Source organism: Zonotrichia leucophrys, chromosome 6, assembly GCF_028769735.1.
Source record: "Zonotrichia leucophrys gambelii isolate GWCS_2022_RI chromosome 6, RI_Zleu_2.0, whole genome shotgun sequence".
In the NCBI taxonomy this organism is placed as follows: Eukaryota; Metazoa; Chordata; class Aves; order Passeriformes; family Passerellidae; genus Zonotrichia; species Zonotrichia leucophrys.
Genome location: NC_088176.1, coordinates 20,480,908 through 20,501,716, shown reverse-complemented (window position 1 = coordinate 20,501,716; position 20,809 = coordinate 20,480,908). Strand labels below are relative to the sequence as shown.

Sequence of the window (20,809 nt, the reverse complement as noted above, 5' to 3'; positions counted from 1 at the left end):
TGCAACTTCCTAGAGTGATACAGATTTCATTACTGCATTTAACTGTTTATCACTATAGCCAGAGAGTCTAATTTATCATCAAAAGTGGAAAAGTGGATGCAAATTATTAATTTCTTCTACTTCTACATTCCTCTCTCTAAAGTTCAGGAAAGCTCTGGGAATACTTTTTATTGTGGTGCTTGTCCTTAATAAATAGATATTCTTGAAGTTACACTGCATTCATGGTTATTGTGTGTGATGGTAGCCAAAAGTGCCTCTTGTGACTGCACACTGACTGTTGGCTCCTTTGTGGTGACCCCAGAAGTGTCATCAAGTTGAGAAATAGTTAATATTGCTTTCTTTTAACTGAGAATATGAGAATGACAGGCTGCAACTCTGTGTCATTGGGAAGTCTGTGTTGGTATGATACAATTTTTATTTTATGAAGTCTTAGTAAAGTCCAGAATTCTTCAGGTGTAAATGCTTGTGTTTAGAAGCCAGAACTTGGCTTGTTTGTTAGAGTAGCATCATAAGTTAGTCAGACTTAATAAAAGCAGCCTCTGTGTTCTTCCTGCGTCCCAAAAAAGAATTATCTGGAAGCTTAACTGAAGTGAGAAATGTACCTGAGTTTTGGCAGTTGAGGACAGGGCAAACCCAGGGTCAGGCTGGATGAAGGGTTGCTGTCTCTGGAAGAGAAGGAGTGGGGCTGGCAGTGGGGAAGGCGCTACCCATGGCTGTCTTTGCAGAGTATTTCCTCATCAGTCCCCCCTGGGCTCTGGTACATCCAGAGTGCCTGGTGTTTATTGCTGATGAGTTCAGCATTAAGGATTTGTGCTTCTGCCAGGAGCACAGTCCAGAGCCCAGGCTGTTTACTATGGATGCCAAAACTGAAAAATGTGGGAAGAGGGAGGAGTATGTGCAGGAGAGGCCTTTTGTGTTTCTCTTCAGAGTTTAACTGAAGAGGGTCTTGTTAAGCCAGGAACAGAATTGTGTTTTTAAGTTACTGAGTTAGCAGCATGTGTTTTCATGTTTCTTTATTCTAGAAGAACTCTTAACTTCTAAAAGTTAAGAGGGAATTTAATCCCTTTGACATGTAGAGGAAATGGGAAAGATAGAGAAAATTAGTCCTAGCATCTCACACCTGGAAAACCGTAGAGCATTGGTACAAGACTGTTTCAGGAACAGTAAAGAATCTGCCTGCATGTGTCTTTGGATATTTCCCCTCCTGTTGTCTCTTTGCTAATCTGCCTGTCTTCTAAAAGGATTATTGTTATAGGAAGTCTTGTCTGTTGCTTGTGTAGAAAATCCTCTTGCATCCCCTTTTATTTGTGTCTTGTAATTTGTACAGGTTGATCTGTGGGTAGACCTGCATGTTTCCCTGTTGTCTGAGGTGTCTGAGTCATCTTTGTGTGTAAATGCATTTCATGGGCTCTCCAGCTCTTTATAAACCCAGTATGGTGCATGAACCAAGTACACCACAGAGCAAGTTTCTTTCTACAGTCCTGGGATGCTGTCAGGGCTGTGGGAGAGCAGTGTGTGCCCTGCAGAGGTACAGTCAGGGAAGGAGGCTGGATGGGCAGGCTGCACCAGGGAACACAGATCAGCATTGCATAGTGCTGGGCTGCAGGGAGGGACTCTCAGCTGAATTTGCTCTGATGTTGTAGAATGTGATTTTAGCTGCCTTCTGTCCACAAAGATGAATGTGAGGTTGTGGGGAAACTGTAGAAAGTGTGAAAAATGTTGGCTTCCCTGCTTGTTTCTGGGATATTCCCAGAACATATGGTGGTACTATTTTGCTTCTCTGATGGTGGCTTTTTTTTTCCCACTTCAAGGATGTCCCATTTGGCGTATTTGTTAAGTTGCAGAATCCTTTACTCCTTCCGAAGTGTTGTAAGGCCGTAACAGTTTCTTGTTTTCAGCAGTTGTTGTGTGAGATGCCTTCATGCATGGATGGCATGAATGCTGGATCCCTTTTGACCCCATAGTCACATTGTTCTCCTTCTCACTTGCATGTAGAATCAAGCTAGCCTTTGTCATGCCTTGAAGGTGGCAAGAACTTACTTGTCTTGCAGTCTTGCAATGCTTTAATATGTGTACACTCTGAAAAGAGACTGTTGCAGGGCAGATGAGTTGCTTTGCCCACCTTTATGTGTGCACATTGGAACACTTTGTTTTGACACATCACATTTAGAAAACCTCTGCATGAGGTTCTTCCAATGTTCTTGGCTTCTGAGAGCTGGAATGAAAACAAAATTGTAATCTAGCTTTATACTTGCATTAGAGAGTAGAATTAGGAAACCAATTCAAAGATTCTAGTAAGCTTATATGGGGTGCCACCTCTTTGTTGGGAGGAGATCCTGTAGTCATTTGCACCAGCTCAGTTAATATTGTGTAGTTAATCCATGTCTGTGGGGTCTTGTAGAGAAGGCAGAATGGAAAATATGGTAGACAGAAAATTTGAATAGTTGCTTAGGTATTACAAAAACCTTTTTTGCCTAATGTTGCTGCTTCTAGGGAGACTGAGCACTCTGTGCAAGTTGGTCAGTATGTCTTTGAGAATTTCAACAGTATTGTCAGCATTGCCATAGGACTTCCCATTTCTCTAGGCCTCATCTTTGCTGCATCTAAAACCCCTGTGCCCAGACCCAGAAGGTAGCTGCTTAGGAGAGCCAAAGCATGTGTGCTGTCTTGCATGCTGTTTACAGAAGTTGGTACAACTGAATACATTCTTCATAAGTAGACAAGAAATGGTTTGTATCTGTTGAAGTTGTAGATGGGGACTTGCTGTTGACAGTCATGGTTAATGCAGCACTTGGCTGTAATAGATGAAGCAGCTCCTTCATCACTCCCAAGTGGGCCTTTGTTGTGGGCTCTCTGTGTGTGCTTATCATTCTCAGTTTCATTGGTAGTGCCAGTTGTTCAAGTTGAGCACAGCAGAGCATCTTTATCTTTCAATTAAGAAATTCAGCCTAGTTCCCTGTCTCTTTTGCCATTCTTCCTTTTTTTACCAGTTTTCAGATGCTGCCTTTTGCACTTTTAGCTATCCAGCTATGCCCAGAGAAACTGTGAATAACAGTAATTAAAAGGCTTCTGTATTATCAGCACCCCCTTTATAAACCACATCTGTTATGTGAATGGCTGTACTTACAGGTGCAGCCTTTATCCTGCTGCAAAAATCAGACAGGTTTCTTTTCCCCCTGTAACTGCTGACACTTCTGGGTGGGGTCCCAGTGTGTGAGTGGGGGATTGACAGAGAAGCTCTAAATTACCATTTCAGACTTGGTCTTCTTGAGGTGGTGAAAGTGGTAGTATTTTGCCTGAATAGGTGAACAGTAGATAGGATAGATGACCCTCTGTTATCAGGATTAATTTGATGAGTGACTTGTCCTTCTGAAGTTTTGTGCATTTTTGAGGGAATTGGGGGAGTGGGAGAGAGAGAGAGAGAGAAGGTAGTCTTGAAACCAAAATGTGATCTACTTCTGCTTTTCTCCACAGCTGCCAAAAGCCTGCTGAACAAGAAGTCAGATGGAGTGAAGGTAAGTTCTTGCTTTGCCATTTCACTGTCTCTCACACCATCTGAACAGAAGGCAGCCAGTCTCTCTGGTGCCTGTCCCTTTCCAGGGTAAAACCACAGCCCTGTGTCTTGTTATGGAACCCTGGGTGGGATCTTAGTGTTTCTTACGTGCATAACTAGCTAAGTGCACTGTTGCAGCAGCAGGAGTTCCTTTTCCACTTTCTGTGATGTATGGAGAACTGGTCAGCACTGGATTAGAAAGACCAAGGACTTGCTCAGTTGTTACACATGCCTCTGACAAGTCTGTTCTGTTCAGTGCTTCTGACTGTGAAAATTGCACAGAGTAATTGTGGGTGACTGATGATACAGCCAGCAGACCCCATGGAAGTTTCTTGGTCTACTCACTTGGACAGATGCTGGAGGCTGAGCTGGGAAGAAGGGTGGGGAAGGAGGAGCCTCCAAATGTTCATGTTTGGACAGAACAGAAACTGAGGATTGTGTTAAAAGTTCCACTCATGTGCCTGAAGTTGAGGCACTCTCTTGTTCCCTTCTGAAGGGAATTATTTTTTCCCCACTTCAATGTCACTCTTTGTGTTGCATGGTCATCTTTTATTTCTGGAGGTCACACAGGCCCTTGCCAAGGCTCTGTTGTTGCAGGCAGCAGCCCTTTATCATCTGATACTGGAGGAGAGACAATTATAGGCTAGAGCTTGGTCCTCCCCTAATTGTTCTGAAGGATAATTGTCCTCCACATGGAAAAGAAGAGTTGGGTTCATTTGCTTGCATTTTCCTTTGAAGTCCAAACCTTTCTCCACAGCTCTTAGGTGGAACAGATCATCTCCTGGTTTAGCACTGTGGCATTCTTCATTCTCCCTGTGCTGGGGGGCTGACCTTCACACTGTAGGACCAGCACACTTGTTCTCTCCTGCTCTCTGAGCCCCTTTTCCATTTATATGAGGCTTTGTTCCCAGAGGGCTTACAGTACAAGCAGGTTGCTGGAAAAAGAGGTGTTTTCAGAAGAGTTGTGTTGTTTTTGGGACTGCTCTAATAAAACATGCATTCTTACAGTTCTGCAGTATTCTGCCCCACTGACATCCAGGTTTTGGGGTTTGTTTACTTTTGGATCAAAATGCTCTGTGAAAATGCTGTTCCTGCCCTAGGATTCTTGTCTTTGATATGTGCCTGCAAGAGGAGCTTTTGGCCATTGCACCAGCCTGCCTCTCGTACAGACATGCATTGAACACATGCACACTAATACAGCAAGTGTGGTAGAGTTGTTGCATCTGTTGATATTTAAAACATTACAGTAGAATTCCAGTGGAATAAGAATGGATTATCCCTCATGTTGTGAAATGAGAACCAACAGGTGTTTGCTTCAAAATCCCAGTGAGGCAGGGGAGAAGTAATTGGAAAACCAGTAGGTATCAACATGTCATTATTACCTATCTAGATGAAAAATGGCTTTCTTCTTAGGATTCTTGATTTGTAACAAGCTTTCAGGGAGTGTCGCATCTTGGGTTAAAATATTCAAAAATGAACAAAGGATGTACACGTAAATCTTGAGGCACAACTTCCTGGTAATGTAGTTACAAGGAGAGCCTGTATGTTAGAACTTTCCAGCTCCATAGAAAGCTTGTGGTGTTTGGTTCTTCGAGTACACAATGTCTTCCTCTGTGAAAAGGATAATTCTGGATTTACTTTTCTTCATCCCTTTGCAGTGTATGTTGCTCCTTGAATGTGTAATTGAATACTTTGATAAAGTGGAAGGTATATTAGAGAGCATAGCATTCTCTGATATGGTAAATGAGGTTGTCCTCAGGAAACTGCTGCTTCTGCAGGACACTGGAGACCTGCAGTCAAGAGTCCATGCAGCTTCCTCCCTCCAAAGGGTTCCAGCAGTCTGGCTTTGCAGTGTGAGCCTCGGTGTTGTCCATGAGGTGCATTGCTCATGTTCACCCTGGGCTGAGGGCCCCCAGGAGAGGTGTTTAAGCTTCCCATTTTCCCTAAATGGTGTCTACCTTCAGGTATGGATTTTGAGTCCTCATTTCTGTAAGTGTTAAAACTCAGAAATAAATAATGTGTTTTTTATTAAAGCTCCTGTTTGAGTTACTCTTCTGCTCAGTAATATAGACTTCTAAAAGTACAAGTTGTTTTCCCCCAAGCTAAGCTTGGACAAGACAGAGAATACATAATGCTCTGTGTGTGTTAATAGGACATCCTTAACACTTCTGTTTTAGGATTTCTGTGTCTACCTGCTTATCTTTTTCTTTGCCCTACTGCAATGGGCACTGCATCCCATTTGAAGTGTAGTCTTTTACCATATCTGTTTGCTTGTTGGAGCAGTACTGGCCCATGGACTGCTGAGGACAATCTTTGTGCTGGTCACTGTCTGGTTGGTGGCCTCACCATTGTGACCAGCATACTTGTCATGTGTTGCTCCTTATGCAGGAAACGTGTAATTTTAACTCCCCACACTTTCTCATCCTGTACAGTTCTGACAAATGACTTGTGCCAGTGTCTGGTTGAGGTAACAGCATCTGGTGTTACTTGTGCCAAACAATGATTTTCTGCCCATTGCAGTAGTGCAGAGCACAAATACCATGGCTTGAACACCAACCAGATTTTCAGTTTTTGTGGTATCCTTTTCACTCCCACTTCCTAAATAAATTATTCTACATCCGGTGTAGGTTTAGAACAAGCACTGCATGCTGTACTTCTAACTGGAGTCTGCTGCTGACCACATGCCATCTGGTCAGGCTGTTTCTCATGTTTCCTCCAGATAAGAAGACTGGTTTGATTTTAGAGCTTTCTGTTTGTCTCTTACAACCTTCTCGGAAATCAACTCTTTATAGAGATTTGAGAGGAAATATGTTTCAGTTTCTTCATTGGTTTTATCTGATCCGGGGTGACTGTGCACTATAAGACTGTTGTCACAGATATCCACAAAGTAGATAAGAATTGAAAGGGTATTTCTTCCACAAATAGATTATTACACTAGTGAAAAACTTAATGGCTTTAAAGACATTGAGAAAAAAGCACCACCAGTTTGTGTTTATTTGTTTTCTGTTCAAGGTAACTTTCCCTTTTTGTGGCTGGCATACAGAGCTGACTGTGCTAGAATTCCACATTGTTTGACAGGGATAGTAGAAATTTCTATTACCATAGTATTACACAAGCTTGAGTGAGACATACACATATTTCTCAAGTTTTATTCCCAATAACTCCAGGAAAATGTGTGTTGGTGAATTTCTGATGCAAGGTACAGCATGTACTTGCTGACTTAGCATAAATGAGAGAGGAATGATTTGATAGGCATACATGGTGATAGGAGCATCTACTGTGAGTTGTGTTGAGCTGATACTAAAACAAAAAAGCACGATTATTGTTTCTCTAGCAATAGGCTCAAATCCTTTGCTGAAGACAGTTTAGCACTAGAGCAATGAGGATGCATGCATTTTACTTGGATCAGACCATTTTGGAAGGCAGTGGTAGAAGTTTAAATCAGGAGGGGAAGACAGGAAAGAAACTCTTTTTTAAAATTCCAATACTCGTGTGTCCACACGGGTTGTTTTGATAAATTTCCATAGATATGACTGCCTCCTCTAGCAAATTCCTTTCCAAATTTTATTTGAAGCATTCCTGGTTTTCATTTTGCACTGTTGCTTCTATTTCAAGTACTAATTCTGCTAATTGGTAGATATTTCATCAGCTTGGCACTTGAGAACTTTTCCATTATCTTAAATAATAAATGATTTAAACTGCCTTGAATCTTAAATTCTGCCTGCTCACCAAACCTTTGTAGTGCTGCACTCACTCTCTTCAAGCAGAATTTGGATCCAAGCTGTTGGAGTAGCAGCAGGAAGGGCCAAGTTTTCTCCCCAAGGAATATGGTTTTCTGCTTTCAAATCCAGAAAGTGAGCCTAGAAGATACTGAGTGACGAGTTGCAGAGCCCCTGTAAGATAACCACCTATCTTGTGGTCATCTCTGTAGGTCCCAGGTATTTTTTTTAAGATTCTAAATTTATGAGCAACATTGTGCATCTACCATTAAAAAATTTACTTTAGATATTTCAAATCAGATTTATTTGCTTTCTTGCTCCCCTTTATGACTGTTATGTGGAGTTGCCATCTGCTGCAAGGTGAGAGGGGTTAAGGAGTGGGCTGGGGTAAACACCTGGATGAAGATTAAGGACACTTTATTCTGAGTGTCCTTCCTCTAAGCTTGTCAGGGTCTGGGCTCCCTGTAGTGAGTGTTACAGTCCTACTGCTGATTTTTTTTTGTCTCTGGGTAGCACTTCAAAGAGTCATGTTCCCTTTTTTCCAAAGGGGTATTTCACTTCCTGCTGGTGTGGGAGGTTGTGTGTATTACCAGTTCTAGCAGGGCCTGTAAGACCCATTTCTATAGTCAGAATTTTTAATGCACAAAGTCTTATTTTCAGTTAAGCATGTAATGGTAATTATTTTTTAATTGATCCTTCTCTAAGCTCTTTGTCAGTTTGTTTTTTTCTTTCTTTTGACCACTTGGGTTTGTGACTACAATTTACAAAATTATATCAATAATGTTCTTCAGGCCCACTGTAACACTATGTAGATAGTAAATTGTGGAGCATGCTGTGGGATGCAGGAGATTTTAACAGCATTCACTTGCAATGCTCTGCCAAGCCAGTTAATTTTCTACCTTGTCTTTCTGCCACATGCGCTCTGTTTTCTTTCCCAGTAAAAGCTGAATAGCACAGCTGAAAAGAGAACTTGACTGAAAGAGGAAAAATCCATTCATTTGGTTTAACAAGGTTAATGTTCTAAAATCTGCCCTATATGTTACATAACTGCAAAGAGATACCAAATACCATTTGTTCTGCTGTTTGTAAGAAATATTGCAGTAAGTGTACATTTTATGCCTGATGTGTACCACTTTCCCTGCCCTTTGCCCATAAAGAGTATGTGGGGAAGGAAGGATGCTCTGTAAATTGGCATGGCTGCTGGGAAGCAGTTGGTGAAAGCATGCCTTAAAAGAGAAGGCACAGTAGCAAGGTAAAGCAACCTGTGAAATCTGCAAGGGTCAAGTAACATTCACACAGTGACCAACAGGAGTTAATGCTCCTATCTCTGTATCTGAACTTGTTATAATCTTAAAGCCATACTGTTTAAAGTATAACTGATTGTTTATGGTGAAGCTAAACAGGGAGAGCCCAAGTTCATCTGAGCAGCAGAGTTTTGTGCTGAACTGTGTTATGCAAGACACCTGGGGAGTGCTTTAGATCTGTTTAAGTGCTGACATCCAGCAGCACATTATATCCATCTTTGATGCAGTCAGTTTTTTTCACTGCATTGTTGTAATGCCTGGAAACACCAACTGAGATCAAGGGTCCAGTGTGCTTAGTTAGTGGTGGCTAAGCAGAAAATCCCTGCCTCTTAGCTTACAATTTAAATAGACAAGCTGACAAAAGGGCAAGAGAGAAGATGGATTGACAAAGATTAAATGATTTGCTCAGCATCACACAAAAGGGCTGAAGCAGAAGTAGAAAATAGGACCTCAAATTTGCTGGTTCAAGATGACTCTCAGTATGATGATCTGCCTTTAGTTCAGCATTTTTTTCATTTTTTTCCTACCTTAAGTTCTAAAATGACTGTCCTCTCCATAGGAATGTGAGTTGCTGCAAGCATGATATTTTAACATAAATACTGTCAGTATTAGACTGAGGGACAACTGCATGTAGAAGATGGAAACACAGAAAGCTGTCATAAAAATAACATAGCCATGTTAAGTTCCTGGGACTGTGAATGGGACCTTGCTTGGAATCACTCTGCTTATTTTAGTATGTTTTAGTATGTGAGTATGTGCTGTGGAATGATTTACACTCACCATTTCTAGTATTGCTGCCATGCTGAAGAGAAAGTGATTCTTCAGAATGTCTTCTGTCTCCTGCTGACTTCTGTTGATTACTACCTAAAGCAAGACTGTTTCTTATGTTTCACCGTACAGAATCTGCTCCTCTTTGAGAGATGAACACCTAAAATTCACACACATAGTAAAAACAGAACTGTAACAAACATTCATCCCTAGGTTTGTTGTCTGTAGTGCTTAGGGAGAATGTTTTGTCACTCAGGTGTAGGGAAACCCTTAAAGTGATCAGTGAGGTGCTTTACCATAGGCTGTGTCTGCCTTTAACAAGTTTTTTCATTCCCTGGGACATCTCTGCCCTGCCTAGTAGTTCTTAGAGGGTTTTGTGTTATAGAAGGGAGAGAGAACTCTATAACTAAACTTCTGTTATCTTACTTACTTCGCTAAGTTGCAGTCACATGAGAAGAAAAACAAAAAGCTTTGCTCACTCAGCTAGTCACCTTGGGAAAGTAACAATAGATGGTTCTGATGCAGCTGTTAAGATGTACTGGGAGATTGATCTGGTTTAGTACTTCCTTGTGTATGATTTGACTTAATAAATTTTGATGCTTTAGCACTTCCTGCCAGTGTCTCATGTTGGCATTATCTAACCTGTCTTGTGTTTTAGTAGTACTTTGATGCTCTAGTCATAACACAGACCTCTCCCTGCCCTTCTCATACTGCCAACCTAGCTTTTCTTCCTTGTGTTATTATAGTACCCAGGAATAATGTCCTTTCTGGGATTTCTACACTACACCATGCCCTGTAATAGACTAACACTGTGTTAAATTTAGCTTGTACTCTGATTAAATTCTGATCTGCAGAGGGTTCTGTTTCCTCCTGTGTCAGTGTTTACTTGTGCCTCTGTGTAGGAGGGTGTTTGTTTTCCACATGGTTTAGTTGATTCTTTTCCTATTGAACCTTATGCTTGTATCTTAACATTTTCTGTCCCTTTTTTCTTTTGTAACTTACTGGAAGTCTGTATGAATTTCAAATGAGATTGTCTTTCTTAGGGACAGGTTTACCTCAGTATCCATATAGTTCCTTTTTGTCTGCTGCAACTTACAGGATGCATTAAAAGTAAAACCAGTAGTTTTCCATTGTTGTGAATTTCCACAGATTCCCTGTTGAGATGGGGTACAAGGATTTCTCTGGTTTGATGGCAGACTAAGAATTATATTCATGCACTGGTAGTAGATGCTGTTTTAGTTCTAGCTTGAGGAAAAGCCTGTGGAGAAGCTAAATTGTCCTGAAAGAAATGAGAGGAAACACAAATTTGTACACCATGTAATGGCAAGCCCCGTGTTGTGCCTCCATGAAATGGAAGATCTGTGAGCCAAATGGTGAACAGATCAGAGTCTGTCTGTTCTGGAATTAAAGATCGGATGAGGCAGAAGCTTTGCCAGTTTGAGCCTGTTCATGCAGTGCCTATGTGACTGTGTATGGTGTGATTACGAATGGGGTTCTGGGTATGAGGTGAACATGGGCACTTCTGCTTTCAAACACATGCCTCTGTGTGTGTGTCTGCGTGCTTGAGCTCTGATGTGAGGACAGCGGGGATGAAGGCAATATTCAAGGTAAGAGCTGGGAAGGCTCAGTAAGTGTATGAAGTGGGGAGCTACAGCTCCATGGCCTGTTCTGTGCTCACAGGCTGCTCCAGGGGGTGCTGTGGTAGTGTGCAGGAGTCCAGAGCTACAGAACTGAGCCCACACCATCGTGGGTTTTGTCTGGCATGACAAAACCTGCTATACCGCCCTGGGGGCTAGACTGTAGTAAGCAGCAGAGAAATAGCCTAGATAGTACCAAAGGAGGAGGGCAGATGGAGAATGTACATGGAGACAGCAAGGGGAAGGAATAACATTGTAATGCTGAATGACCTGCCAGGCTCAGCTTGAACTGGATGACTCCAAGAGTTTAGTGAAAAAGGAAGGAACTGCATGCTGAGCCTCATTTACTGGAGAGTGCAATTTCATGTGAGGGTGTTTTTGAAGATGACTGAAAATGCCATTAAACAAGAGTAGAGTCCAAGAAGGTTGAGTAGTGTTTGAACCTGTTTGTTCTTCTCCCAATATCTGAAAGTGCAAAGTGCTCTGGCTGTTGAGTGCTTCTGTCTTACTTGTTTGAGCATTACCTCTCCAATCAAGTCCAAATTTGATATGAGGGAGCCTTTCTCCTCCCCATGCTATGCACACAAGTTCCCTCTTCTTTCTTTAGTTCCTGCGTGTGCCTTTCTGTTGTGGCCTCCTCTCTACTCTCTAATTTGAGTTGCAAACACACTCTGCATTCTCCAAATGTGAACACACAGGGGGTTTCTGCCTACCTCTTCGGTTTGGCTGGGGGAGCTGCCCCATTTTCAGAGGTGGGAGCACACAGAGAGACACCCCCTTGTATCCCATGTCTTGTGCACATATATTGCTCTCTCTTCTTCTCCCCTTATATCAGTGTGTGGGGCACCTATGTTCTGACCTCAGTGTTTGAGGAGATGGGGGTCTTCAGCCCTGCCCTTTCCTCTGGTGTGTAGTTGTGTGCTTTAATGGTGACTTTTCTCTCTGTTCCTTTTTTCCATGTCTGTGCATTTCTGCTGCTGCTTATACCTGCCTCAGGGGAGCATTATTGGCAGGGGGGCCCTTGCTGGCACACTAATGTGTGAATAGTTTCTGTGCTTTTCTTCTCATCTCCTCTCTTCCCTTCTCTTTCCCTCTCTCAATGATGTGTCCAGAAAAGGAAGTCGAGCTCCAGTGTGCATTTGATGGTGAGCACCTCCCGTAAGCTGCCTGCGATTCGTGCCTCCGCCATTCTCCATGCCATGCACGCTCGGCTTGTGCTCATCACCCTACATAGCATGTCCGTGCCAGGGGGTGGCCGGGGGGGTCAGTGTGCACCCAGGGGTCCATGTCCTCACAAAAAGGGCTCTGTGATCCTCTGGCCACATACAGCTCCCATTTTGTGCAGAAAATCCAGCTGCTGGCAGCTCAGTTTGACTTTGCCTGCTCTGAGTGTGAAATGAAAAAAGACAGTGGTCTCCTGGGCTCAGCAGAGCAGGTGTGTGCCTTCCCGGACAGGAGGCTTTGTCATTCTGTTGCAGAGGTGCCAAAAAGAGGAACAGGTGCTTTGCCTGGTATTGGTGCTGCCATCCTTGATAGGAGTCTTGCAGTGTTAGAACAAACTGGGAGTCACTCCAAATGTGGCAGAGACTGATGGGGCTCCACTGTTCAGATGAAATGTGTGGGCACAGCACCACTGCGCAGCTCAGAGCTGCCTGGTCACTTCTTTTTTTTGCCTACTTACTGAAAAGGTTTGTTCAGAGCCTTTATAATCCAAAACTTCCTTTTGTCCTGATCTTGTTTATGTATCCCAGCATGACCAAATACCTAGTAACTGCCCCCCTGTCCTGTTCATTTCCTTTTTCATCCATCAAGGTGTTTGACATTTATAGAATTTGCTAAAAAAATAGTCAAATCCACTCTCAAGGGTTCAAAGAGGAAATTGGCCAGTGTCATATTGTCAGAAGTCATACACAGCCCAATGACACACTTTGACACCAAGATATGAACAGCAACCAAAGGACAAGAATTAGTTATTGTATTATCTCCTATGCACAGAAAAATAACAGAAAGAATTTCTCCCATTTCAGATAGAGATGGGCATGTTACGGTACCAAGACAGCAGAATAATTGTTTTTGCATTACTACGTGGAAGATATTTCTCCTCTTCCTCCTTCAATGACACCTTAAAACTGTGTTTAAAAAACCCACAAAAAAAGTAATCCCAAAGTACTGCTTTGAAAATCTGAAGTGAGTGACTAACTTTTCACCAGCCCTGCCTTTATGCAGGGCAGAAGTTCACTTTGCCTTTCTTGCCCTTCTGCCAGCAATACTTAAATTTGCCTACTGCCAGCAATGCTTAAATTCCCTTTGCATATTGTTTTACAGCAGTTGGGATATGTACACCATGTAAGCATCAGCCTCTGAAAACATGGAAGCAGTGAAAGTGGCTGAATAACCAGACACAGCCCATGTATTGGTAGTTTCTTTTAGTTGGCTATGTGTGTGTGTCCCTACGATATGAGCACTGGTCTGTTTTCTTTCTCTTGCACCCTCTGTGTTGCTCGTGCCTGTCTGTCTGTCTGTCTCTTGTCGAGCTCAGGAAATGTTGCCAACTGCTGTGCCAAAACGAATTGTGTTACAGATCTTAAGAAGGACCTAGCACCTTTTTTAGGTGAATGGGCCTCTTTTAGCTTGAGTTGTACAGAATTACCAAGGATTGTACCCTGGCCAGTGACTGATGTTGGCTGGCAGCAGGGGGGAAGGAGGGGTAAGAGTTGGCTGTGCTGCCTGCACCCCTGGGAAGGAAAGGCTGGTTTGTTCCAGGGAAGAGCACGTGGTGAGATGGCCGCAGGATGTCAGTGTGTGCAGGAAGCTCAATATGTCAGACACCTTCCTTCACCTGAGAAAGAGCTGTGAAAAACATGCAGGCTAAGCTGCGTCCAATTTCATTGGGACACTGTCCTGCAATAAAATGCTATCCAATTCTGGACTGGCAAACTTGGTTGTCTTCAGCCCACTGGCTGGGGAAGAATATTGTGGGTGAGGTGGGTGCTCAGTGCAGACTGGAGGGTAGGCTGTGTGCTTTTGAGTATGTGGGGCTTTGCACTTTATAAGGCAACATAACACTCCTAGCAGGCTGTTGTCAACTTTTTATTTGGAACTTTTAGTGTCTTCGTGGATGTTTGTTTAGGTTTTGGTTGTTTTGTTGTGTTTTTTTCGCATTTGGCCTTTTAGTTATAAAGCCTTCCAAAACAGTGGAGTTATTTTTGTATAGCTTCTTCCGTGCTAATTTTGTCTTCTTATCCCAGTGGGCTAAGAAAAATGGGTTACCTTCCTCACACTGGAAGAGGTTTGGAAGATAGGTCTCTGCATTAGGATGACTGTTGCTGAAGAAGTATACAAGAGCCTCAGTGCTGTGTGGAGAGGTGGACCATTGTCAGAAGTTTGTGCCATAAAATAGCTTGGGATTAACTTTTCCAGGTTGATCTGTCTCTTTGACGTCTACAATGACCTGTCATTTCTTCTGCCATCAGGCTGGAAAGGCATGCATGAAACAAAACTCTTGGAAGGCCAGAGTCTTAGGACAATGCAGGGATGTATAGAAAGAGGCAGCAAACCGTAATTTCTGTGGTATTTCTCCTTTCTTAGGTTGGAGTTTGAGTGTAAATATTTGGGGTTTTTTCCCGCAGACTTCTAAAGAGTTCATTTCTGCCTCTCTTTCTTGTACTTCCTCCCCGCTCCATGTGCCCCATATTCCTCTTTTGTTTCTCCTCTCTCCCTCTCCAAAATGGGTAGTTAAGCCAAGACCTGTTGCTTGTGAAGAAAAGCTGAATTAGTAGGTGCTTGTTAAGTCTCAGTCTTATAAGATCTGTCACTGATTGACATAATTATACCTTTGGCAGATGTTTTCTCGCCTAGCGTTTCACTTTTCGATTCTTTGTGGTGTTTGTGGTGTGGTGATGAGGGCCTGATGTTTTGCAGTATGAGTTTGCACTCCCTGACTGGGATAGAGACCCGCTGCAGTGAGGGCACACTGCTGTGAGCTCCCATCAGGTGCCCTGATCTGTAAACTCAGGAGTGTGAGTGAGGCTCCTGCAGAGACAAATTTGACCTTGCTGCTGGCTTTCGGTGGCAAAAGAGACGTAGCCTGGTGTGGGGGTCACACATGGGCTGGATTTGTGGGCCAGGAACCCTGTACTTACGCATAGGTTTGGCTTCCTACAAACATAGACTTGCTTCATTCCTGACATACGTGACTCAATGGGATGATTCTTTTCAGCAAGCTGGTGATGGCTTCACTGTTGTGCTGTATGAATGCAGAAAATGGAGATTTTATTCTTTTGCCACAGCTACAAGAGTCTGAAGAGGGGAAAGATGAAAAGCTGCTGGGCATCATTTAGAGAACTTCCTGTTTGTGGAACCTATATGGCCTTTTCCTTATGTCCTTGTCCCATTCCTTTCAATATTTTGGTCCTGAAGTCTCTGTTCAGGTTACAACAGGGATACAACATATCATACATTACTTTTTCTCTACCTTTTCTAGGCTGACCACACTTTTACTTGGCTCAGTAGATTCTCTGGAACTCTCACCTAGAACTGTTTCTGTACACTTTGGGACACCTCAGACTTGACTGCCATTTGTAACCTGTTTGAGACCATGACTACTGTGTGTTTCTCACTTTTGTAGTCTCTTTCTCTCAGGACAGCTGCTATGTCTCATTTTCCTTCACCAGATTTTTTTTGTTAGTGCTCATTGCAGGATTCTCCCCACCCCTTTGGGCTGCTGCCTTTTTGCCTTCTGTTTTCCTTCCTTATAGCTCTAGCAGTCCATTTGCATTTGAATTTTGGTACACCCCTTACAACTTCTATTGCCTCTGAGGGAAGGATGGTGTCCAGCAACTGGGGCAGCACTCCTCCTTCCTCCCTCTTCTTGGTGACTGAGATTGTGGGGAGGGTTGGGTCTGAGGAGAGATGGTGGGGGTTGAAGCAATACTGTCATTTTCTTGCTGCCTCTGCTGCCCAGCATGGAAACTAAAACCATGTTTTTCTGTCTCAGCCACAGAGCAACAACAAAACCAGTATAGTAAGCACTGCAAAAGAAACACCCCCAGTGCAGACGTCCATGGTATCTTCCCCAACCACTATTTTTTTTCCTGTTTGGTTTAATTTTGATTCTGTCCTCTCCCCTTCTCCTCCCAAACCCCTTCCCGAGTGCTGCTTGTGCCACTCTGTTTCAGCTTATGTTTTGGCTTCGTTCTGTCTATGTCCCTGTGCTGCTGTGGGGGCTGATCACAGCCTCACAGGCTTTGGGATGGGGGTGCTGAGCAGAGCTGTGGTTGGATGTGGGGATCGCAGCTTGCCTGGACTTCCCCGTGTGCCACCCCTGTATAGTTCTGTGTGTCCCGTTCTACTGTTCCTGCTGGCTTTGGGGAGGATGGTTTGGAAGAAGAGAGTGTCAAGCTCCATCCACTCTCCAACACTTAGGAAATGGAGGATGGACTTCAGGACACAGAGAGGAAAGGGCAGACAAAGGGTTTTTAGAAGAATCCTTTGCTGGCCTATTTGGCCTGCTCAGTTGAGTGGCTGATCTCCTGCAGCTCACTGACTTGCTGGGCTGGCACTTTCTGTTTGGCCTGTGTGCAAGCTCTGCAGTGCCAGCACAGTGCCAGTGCCAAGTCCATTGAATGGCACAGCTTGGGTGTGTGGCCTGCCTCAGTAGCCATGGAACCAGGCAGCAGGGCAGCGGGTGGCAGAGGCAGATGGGAGAGTGTGCAGCACTGCCCAGCACTGTCCCTGATGCCCTTGCTGAGCCACCCAGCAACAACAGCAGTGGGAGGAGATGGTGCAAGATCCTGAAGTCTTGTCCTGGTAATGAAGGGATGAGTGCAGGAGCTAGTTAGCACCCATAGGCCTGGTAGCTGCTCTTTGTTGTCTGTCTCTGGAGAGCTGGATTTGGCATTTTTGGGGCATGGGAGGGTGGGATTTGGTGTGGGGGTTTTTTTGTTGTAGAATGAAGGATTCTTGGGACACTTCATAATTTTCTGCTTTCCTTTCACTAGCTTTTTAATTATGTTTTTGATATGGAGAGAGCCTTTCTAAATTATTAAATATGGTTATTATTGAAATTGGAGCTCATTTCAGAGGCTTTTAGAAAAATGTGCCTTTTTTCACAGTTCCTTAGCAACTCCTCTCTAAGAGGCATTGAGGTGGTCTTGGCTCATCCTATTTTTATTATGAAAATTATGAATGTCCTTTTTTTAGGGTAAAATACCCAGCAACCTTTCCAAAAAACTGGGAGACAAAGGCCCCAGCCCAGTATTATCCTTTCTTTCCCCTTTCCTCTTCTGAAGCATTTTCGAGTGAGGATGCTGTGGAGGGGTCATTACCTCATGAATGGTTGCAGACGGTGCAGACTGGCTGCTTGGTTGCCCGCTGGTGTCTGTGGCAGCCTGGTTCACTGGAAGCGAATTGGGAATTAGGGGCAGTTGCAGGGAAGCTGGGGGCTTTGTCTCCTTGTGACTCTAGCTTTAGTGCAGCCTCTCTCTTAATGAAACCTGTGCAGGAAGTGTGTGCGCACACACGCAGGCACATGTGTGCTGTTTGGAGTTTGTGGTTTGATTTGACTTTTTTTAATGTCAGTCTCCTTTTCTCCACTTGCTGGGGAGTGAAAGTAAATTAGAGTATGCTTTGGAACTAGAGTTTAATGATTCTTCCATCCTTTCCTAGGAGCCTCAAACAACTGTTGTCCATAATGCTACAGATGGCATAAAGGTAAGGGATGGCAGTGTTGTTAGAAAAACCTCTGCTTCTCTCTTGTTCCTGTCTTCATGTGTCTTAATTCAGTTTCAACTTTTCCAATGTCTGGTTTGTAGCATGCTCCTGAATACTGCTGACAATAGACTAGGAGGGTTGTGTTATATAGCTGTGGGTCTCTGGAAGAGGCTGAGTAAAAACTGTTCAGATAGTAACACATCTTTCCTGTTGTAGTGTATAACCACCACACTTTTTCATATGTGGGATGGAAGAGGAGATATAGGCACTTGCGCAGGTTTTTGTTCTTCTACTGGTCACTTCCTCTGAGAAAGCCTAGGAGCCCTTCTCTAGCTTCTTGTGGCTGTTCTTCCAAACAGAAGTAACTATCATTAGATTTAATTGGACAGAGTTTGGTAACTTCCACACTTGTAAAAGTTCTGGGTTAAGAGCTCGAACATGCAAAAGCTGAGCAGAGATGCTGTTATGTTATGCTTTGTATTTGGCCTGCTAACATTCAAATCTTCCCTGTATCATCCTCTCCCTTCCATCCCTGCCAATGTTTTTGTGCTTTTCCCCATCTTTCTTCACAAAGAAATCAAACTATTTGCTCATTCTCCCAACTGCTGATGCCTGGTAATGCTCTCTTCTGCCATGCAGGGTTCCACAGAGAGCTGTAACACCACAACTGAAGATGAGGATCTGAAAGGTAGGTATTTTGCCTGTAATTTCTAATACAGCTAAGTGTAGGCAAGGGATTCTAGAGATTCAGTCATTGCCTTGAACTAGCTTCCCAGATTTCTGTGTCTGACTCAGTTCATAAATGCGCCATGACGCTGTCATTCCTGTCACAGTGGGACCATGCATTGGGGAACCGTCTGACTTGGCCTCTGTGGTATATAAACACTGAGCTAATTTGTTTTTGTCTCAGAGTTGGAATTCTTTTCTAGCATATATCATAATCTGTTCATCTCCAGTCCATTTCTAGGTGTGAAAAATCCCTACTGGTCCCTTGAGGTTTGAACTCTGCTTGTGTTTTTCTGCTTCCCTGTGGATTGCAGAAAGTTAAAATCTCTCTGTTACTACTCAGACTCCCTTTTCACCCCTTTCTGGGAATATCTTCTGTGACATGCAATGACTTTCCTTGTTATTTTTTCTCTTTGGGTCTGTTTTTTTTTAAGATGAAGATCATTCTCAGCCTGTTGTCCTTGACTGAGATATCAGTAGAGGGAGAGGCCGAGAAGAGATTTCATATCTTTCAGTGACCATATCATAAATATCTTGTGCTTGTAAACCTCTGAAATGAAGGAGTTCCAAGTTCCATATCTGCTCGTGTTGTTTGAGCAGCTATCTTTTACCTAACCTGCCTAATGAAGGATGAGCAGACATCTTCCTCAAAAACAAGTTTGAGATGGGTGAAGATAGTTTGCATTCTGAGACAAATGTGTTAATAACTTGCATTTTGAGGCAGAGGTATTCTCATTCTCTGTGTAGTTTATCTGAGTTACATATCCAGGGAAAATCAGTGCCGACCCTGTGATGTAGCAGCAATGTCACCTCTGTCAGTGGGGTAATTCCTGATGCTTTTCCTGTGGCTTGTCACAAGCTGCTGGCTGCTCTTTTGAGGAACCACAGGGAGCAGAAACACATGCCAGTGAGTGAATGAGCTCTGCAATAGAGATTGTTTGAGATAAGACCTGGCCTCATTATAGGACAGTGTTCTAGCTCCCACCTTTTTGCCAAAGAGTAAGCTGTGGGTTAGGAGTCTAGCTTTGAGTGACGGGAACTGGATGGGTTTCATAGTGCAGTTATAAATTTGATTTATGAGCTCTTCTGGATAGCCATCCAGAACGGGTATTTGTCCAGAACCTTGTCTCCTGTGGCACTTTTTATTCTGGAGAGGTTCCATGGTTGAGCTGACTGAGCCAATGGGTGTTGTAAGTCAGGAATACAAATGCTGCAAGGAGAAGTCTAGGACTGCAACAAAAAGTGGGTAGGAAGGAAGGCAGCTGGTCAGTGTACAGAGTTGTATATGGCTACATTGCTACAGATCAAAACTGTGTTTTGGTTTTTTTTGGCAGAGATTAGAAAATTTTGTTATGATTTAATAGAAGGGAGCATTTGAATGGTGATTGGGAGGGAAAGAGTTTGCACAGTAGTGGTTTGTACTGTGGCCAGCTCTGGTAATTTTAGTCCTCCAGTTTTAAGTGTAGCTGTGTTCACCAGTGTTCTTTTCCCATTCCTGCCCTTCCACATTTTAAGATAAGCAAGTACTTGGGCAAAACTAAGTAGACCAAAAGGTTTGGGAGTGTCAAAGTTCTCAGTGTTCTGCATTGCCATGACTCTCGGAAAAGGGAAGTGCTTGTGCAGTTCCAATGCCAGCTTCTTGTTTTAAATAGCCACCAGGATACACAGATCAGCTCTGCTGTGCTGTAGGGGACGTTATCTTTATCCATCAGCAGCAGTTGCCTCAGGGATATGTTGTTTCCACTGTGGTGAGGCTAAAGGCAGTGCGTGTCTTGTTCTTCCTCCGCCCCCCTGCCCTTGCGTTATTCTAAATTGCACAGCAGGTTCGTGTTGTCGAGCTGTCTACTTGGCTTTGCCCTGGAGGATACTCCTGCATGTTTTGTGCCCAGCATTGTGGTTTCTTTAATGTTCTCCTATTTACTTTCTCTTTTTTTATTTACTGAACTTGCGTGTTTTGTTTGTGTTTGTGTTTTAATTCCCTGCCATGCTAGCTCCCCCTCTCTCCACCGGGGACGGCAGCTCAGTGCTTGAAGGACGGAGGCACAGTGAGAGCAAAACACAGACTGAGTCCATGCAGTCCCAGCTTTCTCTCTGTTTCTCAGCCAGTAAGTCCAGGGGTGCAGTGCTTCACAGCATCTTTTTCTCACCCCTTCCTCCACCCTTCCCATTTCTCCTTACCTAAGATTTTTCCTTTCCTCAACTTCCTTCCAATGTGTTGATTTTCCATTTCCAGTGTTCCAGAATACAAAGAAATCATCTCCCTTCCTGCAAAATACCCTCCTTTGCACACTGAAATTTTCCAAACATTTCCTTCCCTTTCTGAAAAAAAAAAACAAAAAACCAAAAAACAACCAAAAACCAGAACCTCATCCTAGCTAATTTCATTCCCTT

The 20,809-nt window shown here is 43.4% G+C and overlaps 1 protein-coding gene across 14 annotated transcripts in view; it reads left to right on the top strand.

The window, feature by feature from the left end:
• Positions 1-20,809, top strand: part of CAMK2G (calcium/calmodulin dependent protein kinase II gamma) — a 118,210-nt gene that overhangs the window by 86,281 nt on the left and 11,120 nt on the right. For 2 of the 14 annotated variants that reach the window (XM_064717147.1, XM_064717152.1), the window contains exons 13-18: positions 3,475-3,515; positions 12,094-12,126; positions 15,978-16,046; positions 17,648-17,692; positions 18,332-18,380; positions 20,410-20,523. In XM_064717147.1, coding sequence (XP_064573217.1) covers positions 3,475-3,515; positions 12,094-12,126; positions 15,978-16,046; positions 17,648-17,692; positions 18,332-18,380; positions 20,410-20,523 — 351 coding nt within the window. The remainder of the gene's footprint in view (positions 1-3,474; positions 3,516-12,093; positions 12,127-15,977; positions 16,047-17,647; positions 17,693-18,331; positions 18,381-20,409; positions 20,524-20,809) is intronic. The other 12 variants (XM_064717148.1, XM_064717153.1, XM_064717149.1 and 9 more) reach the window with 9 other exon arrangements.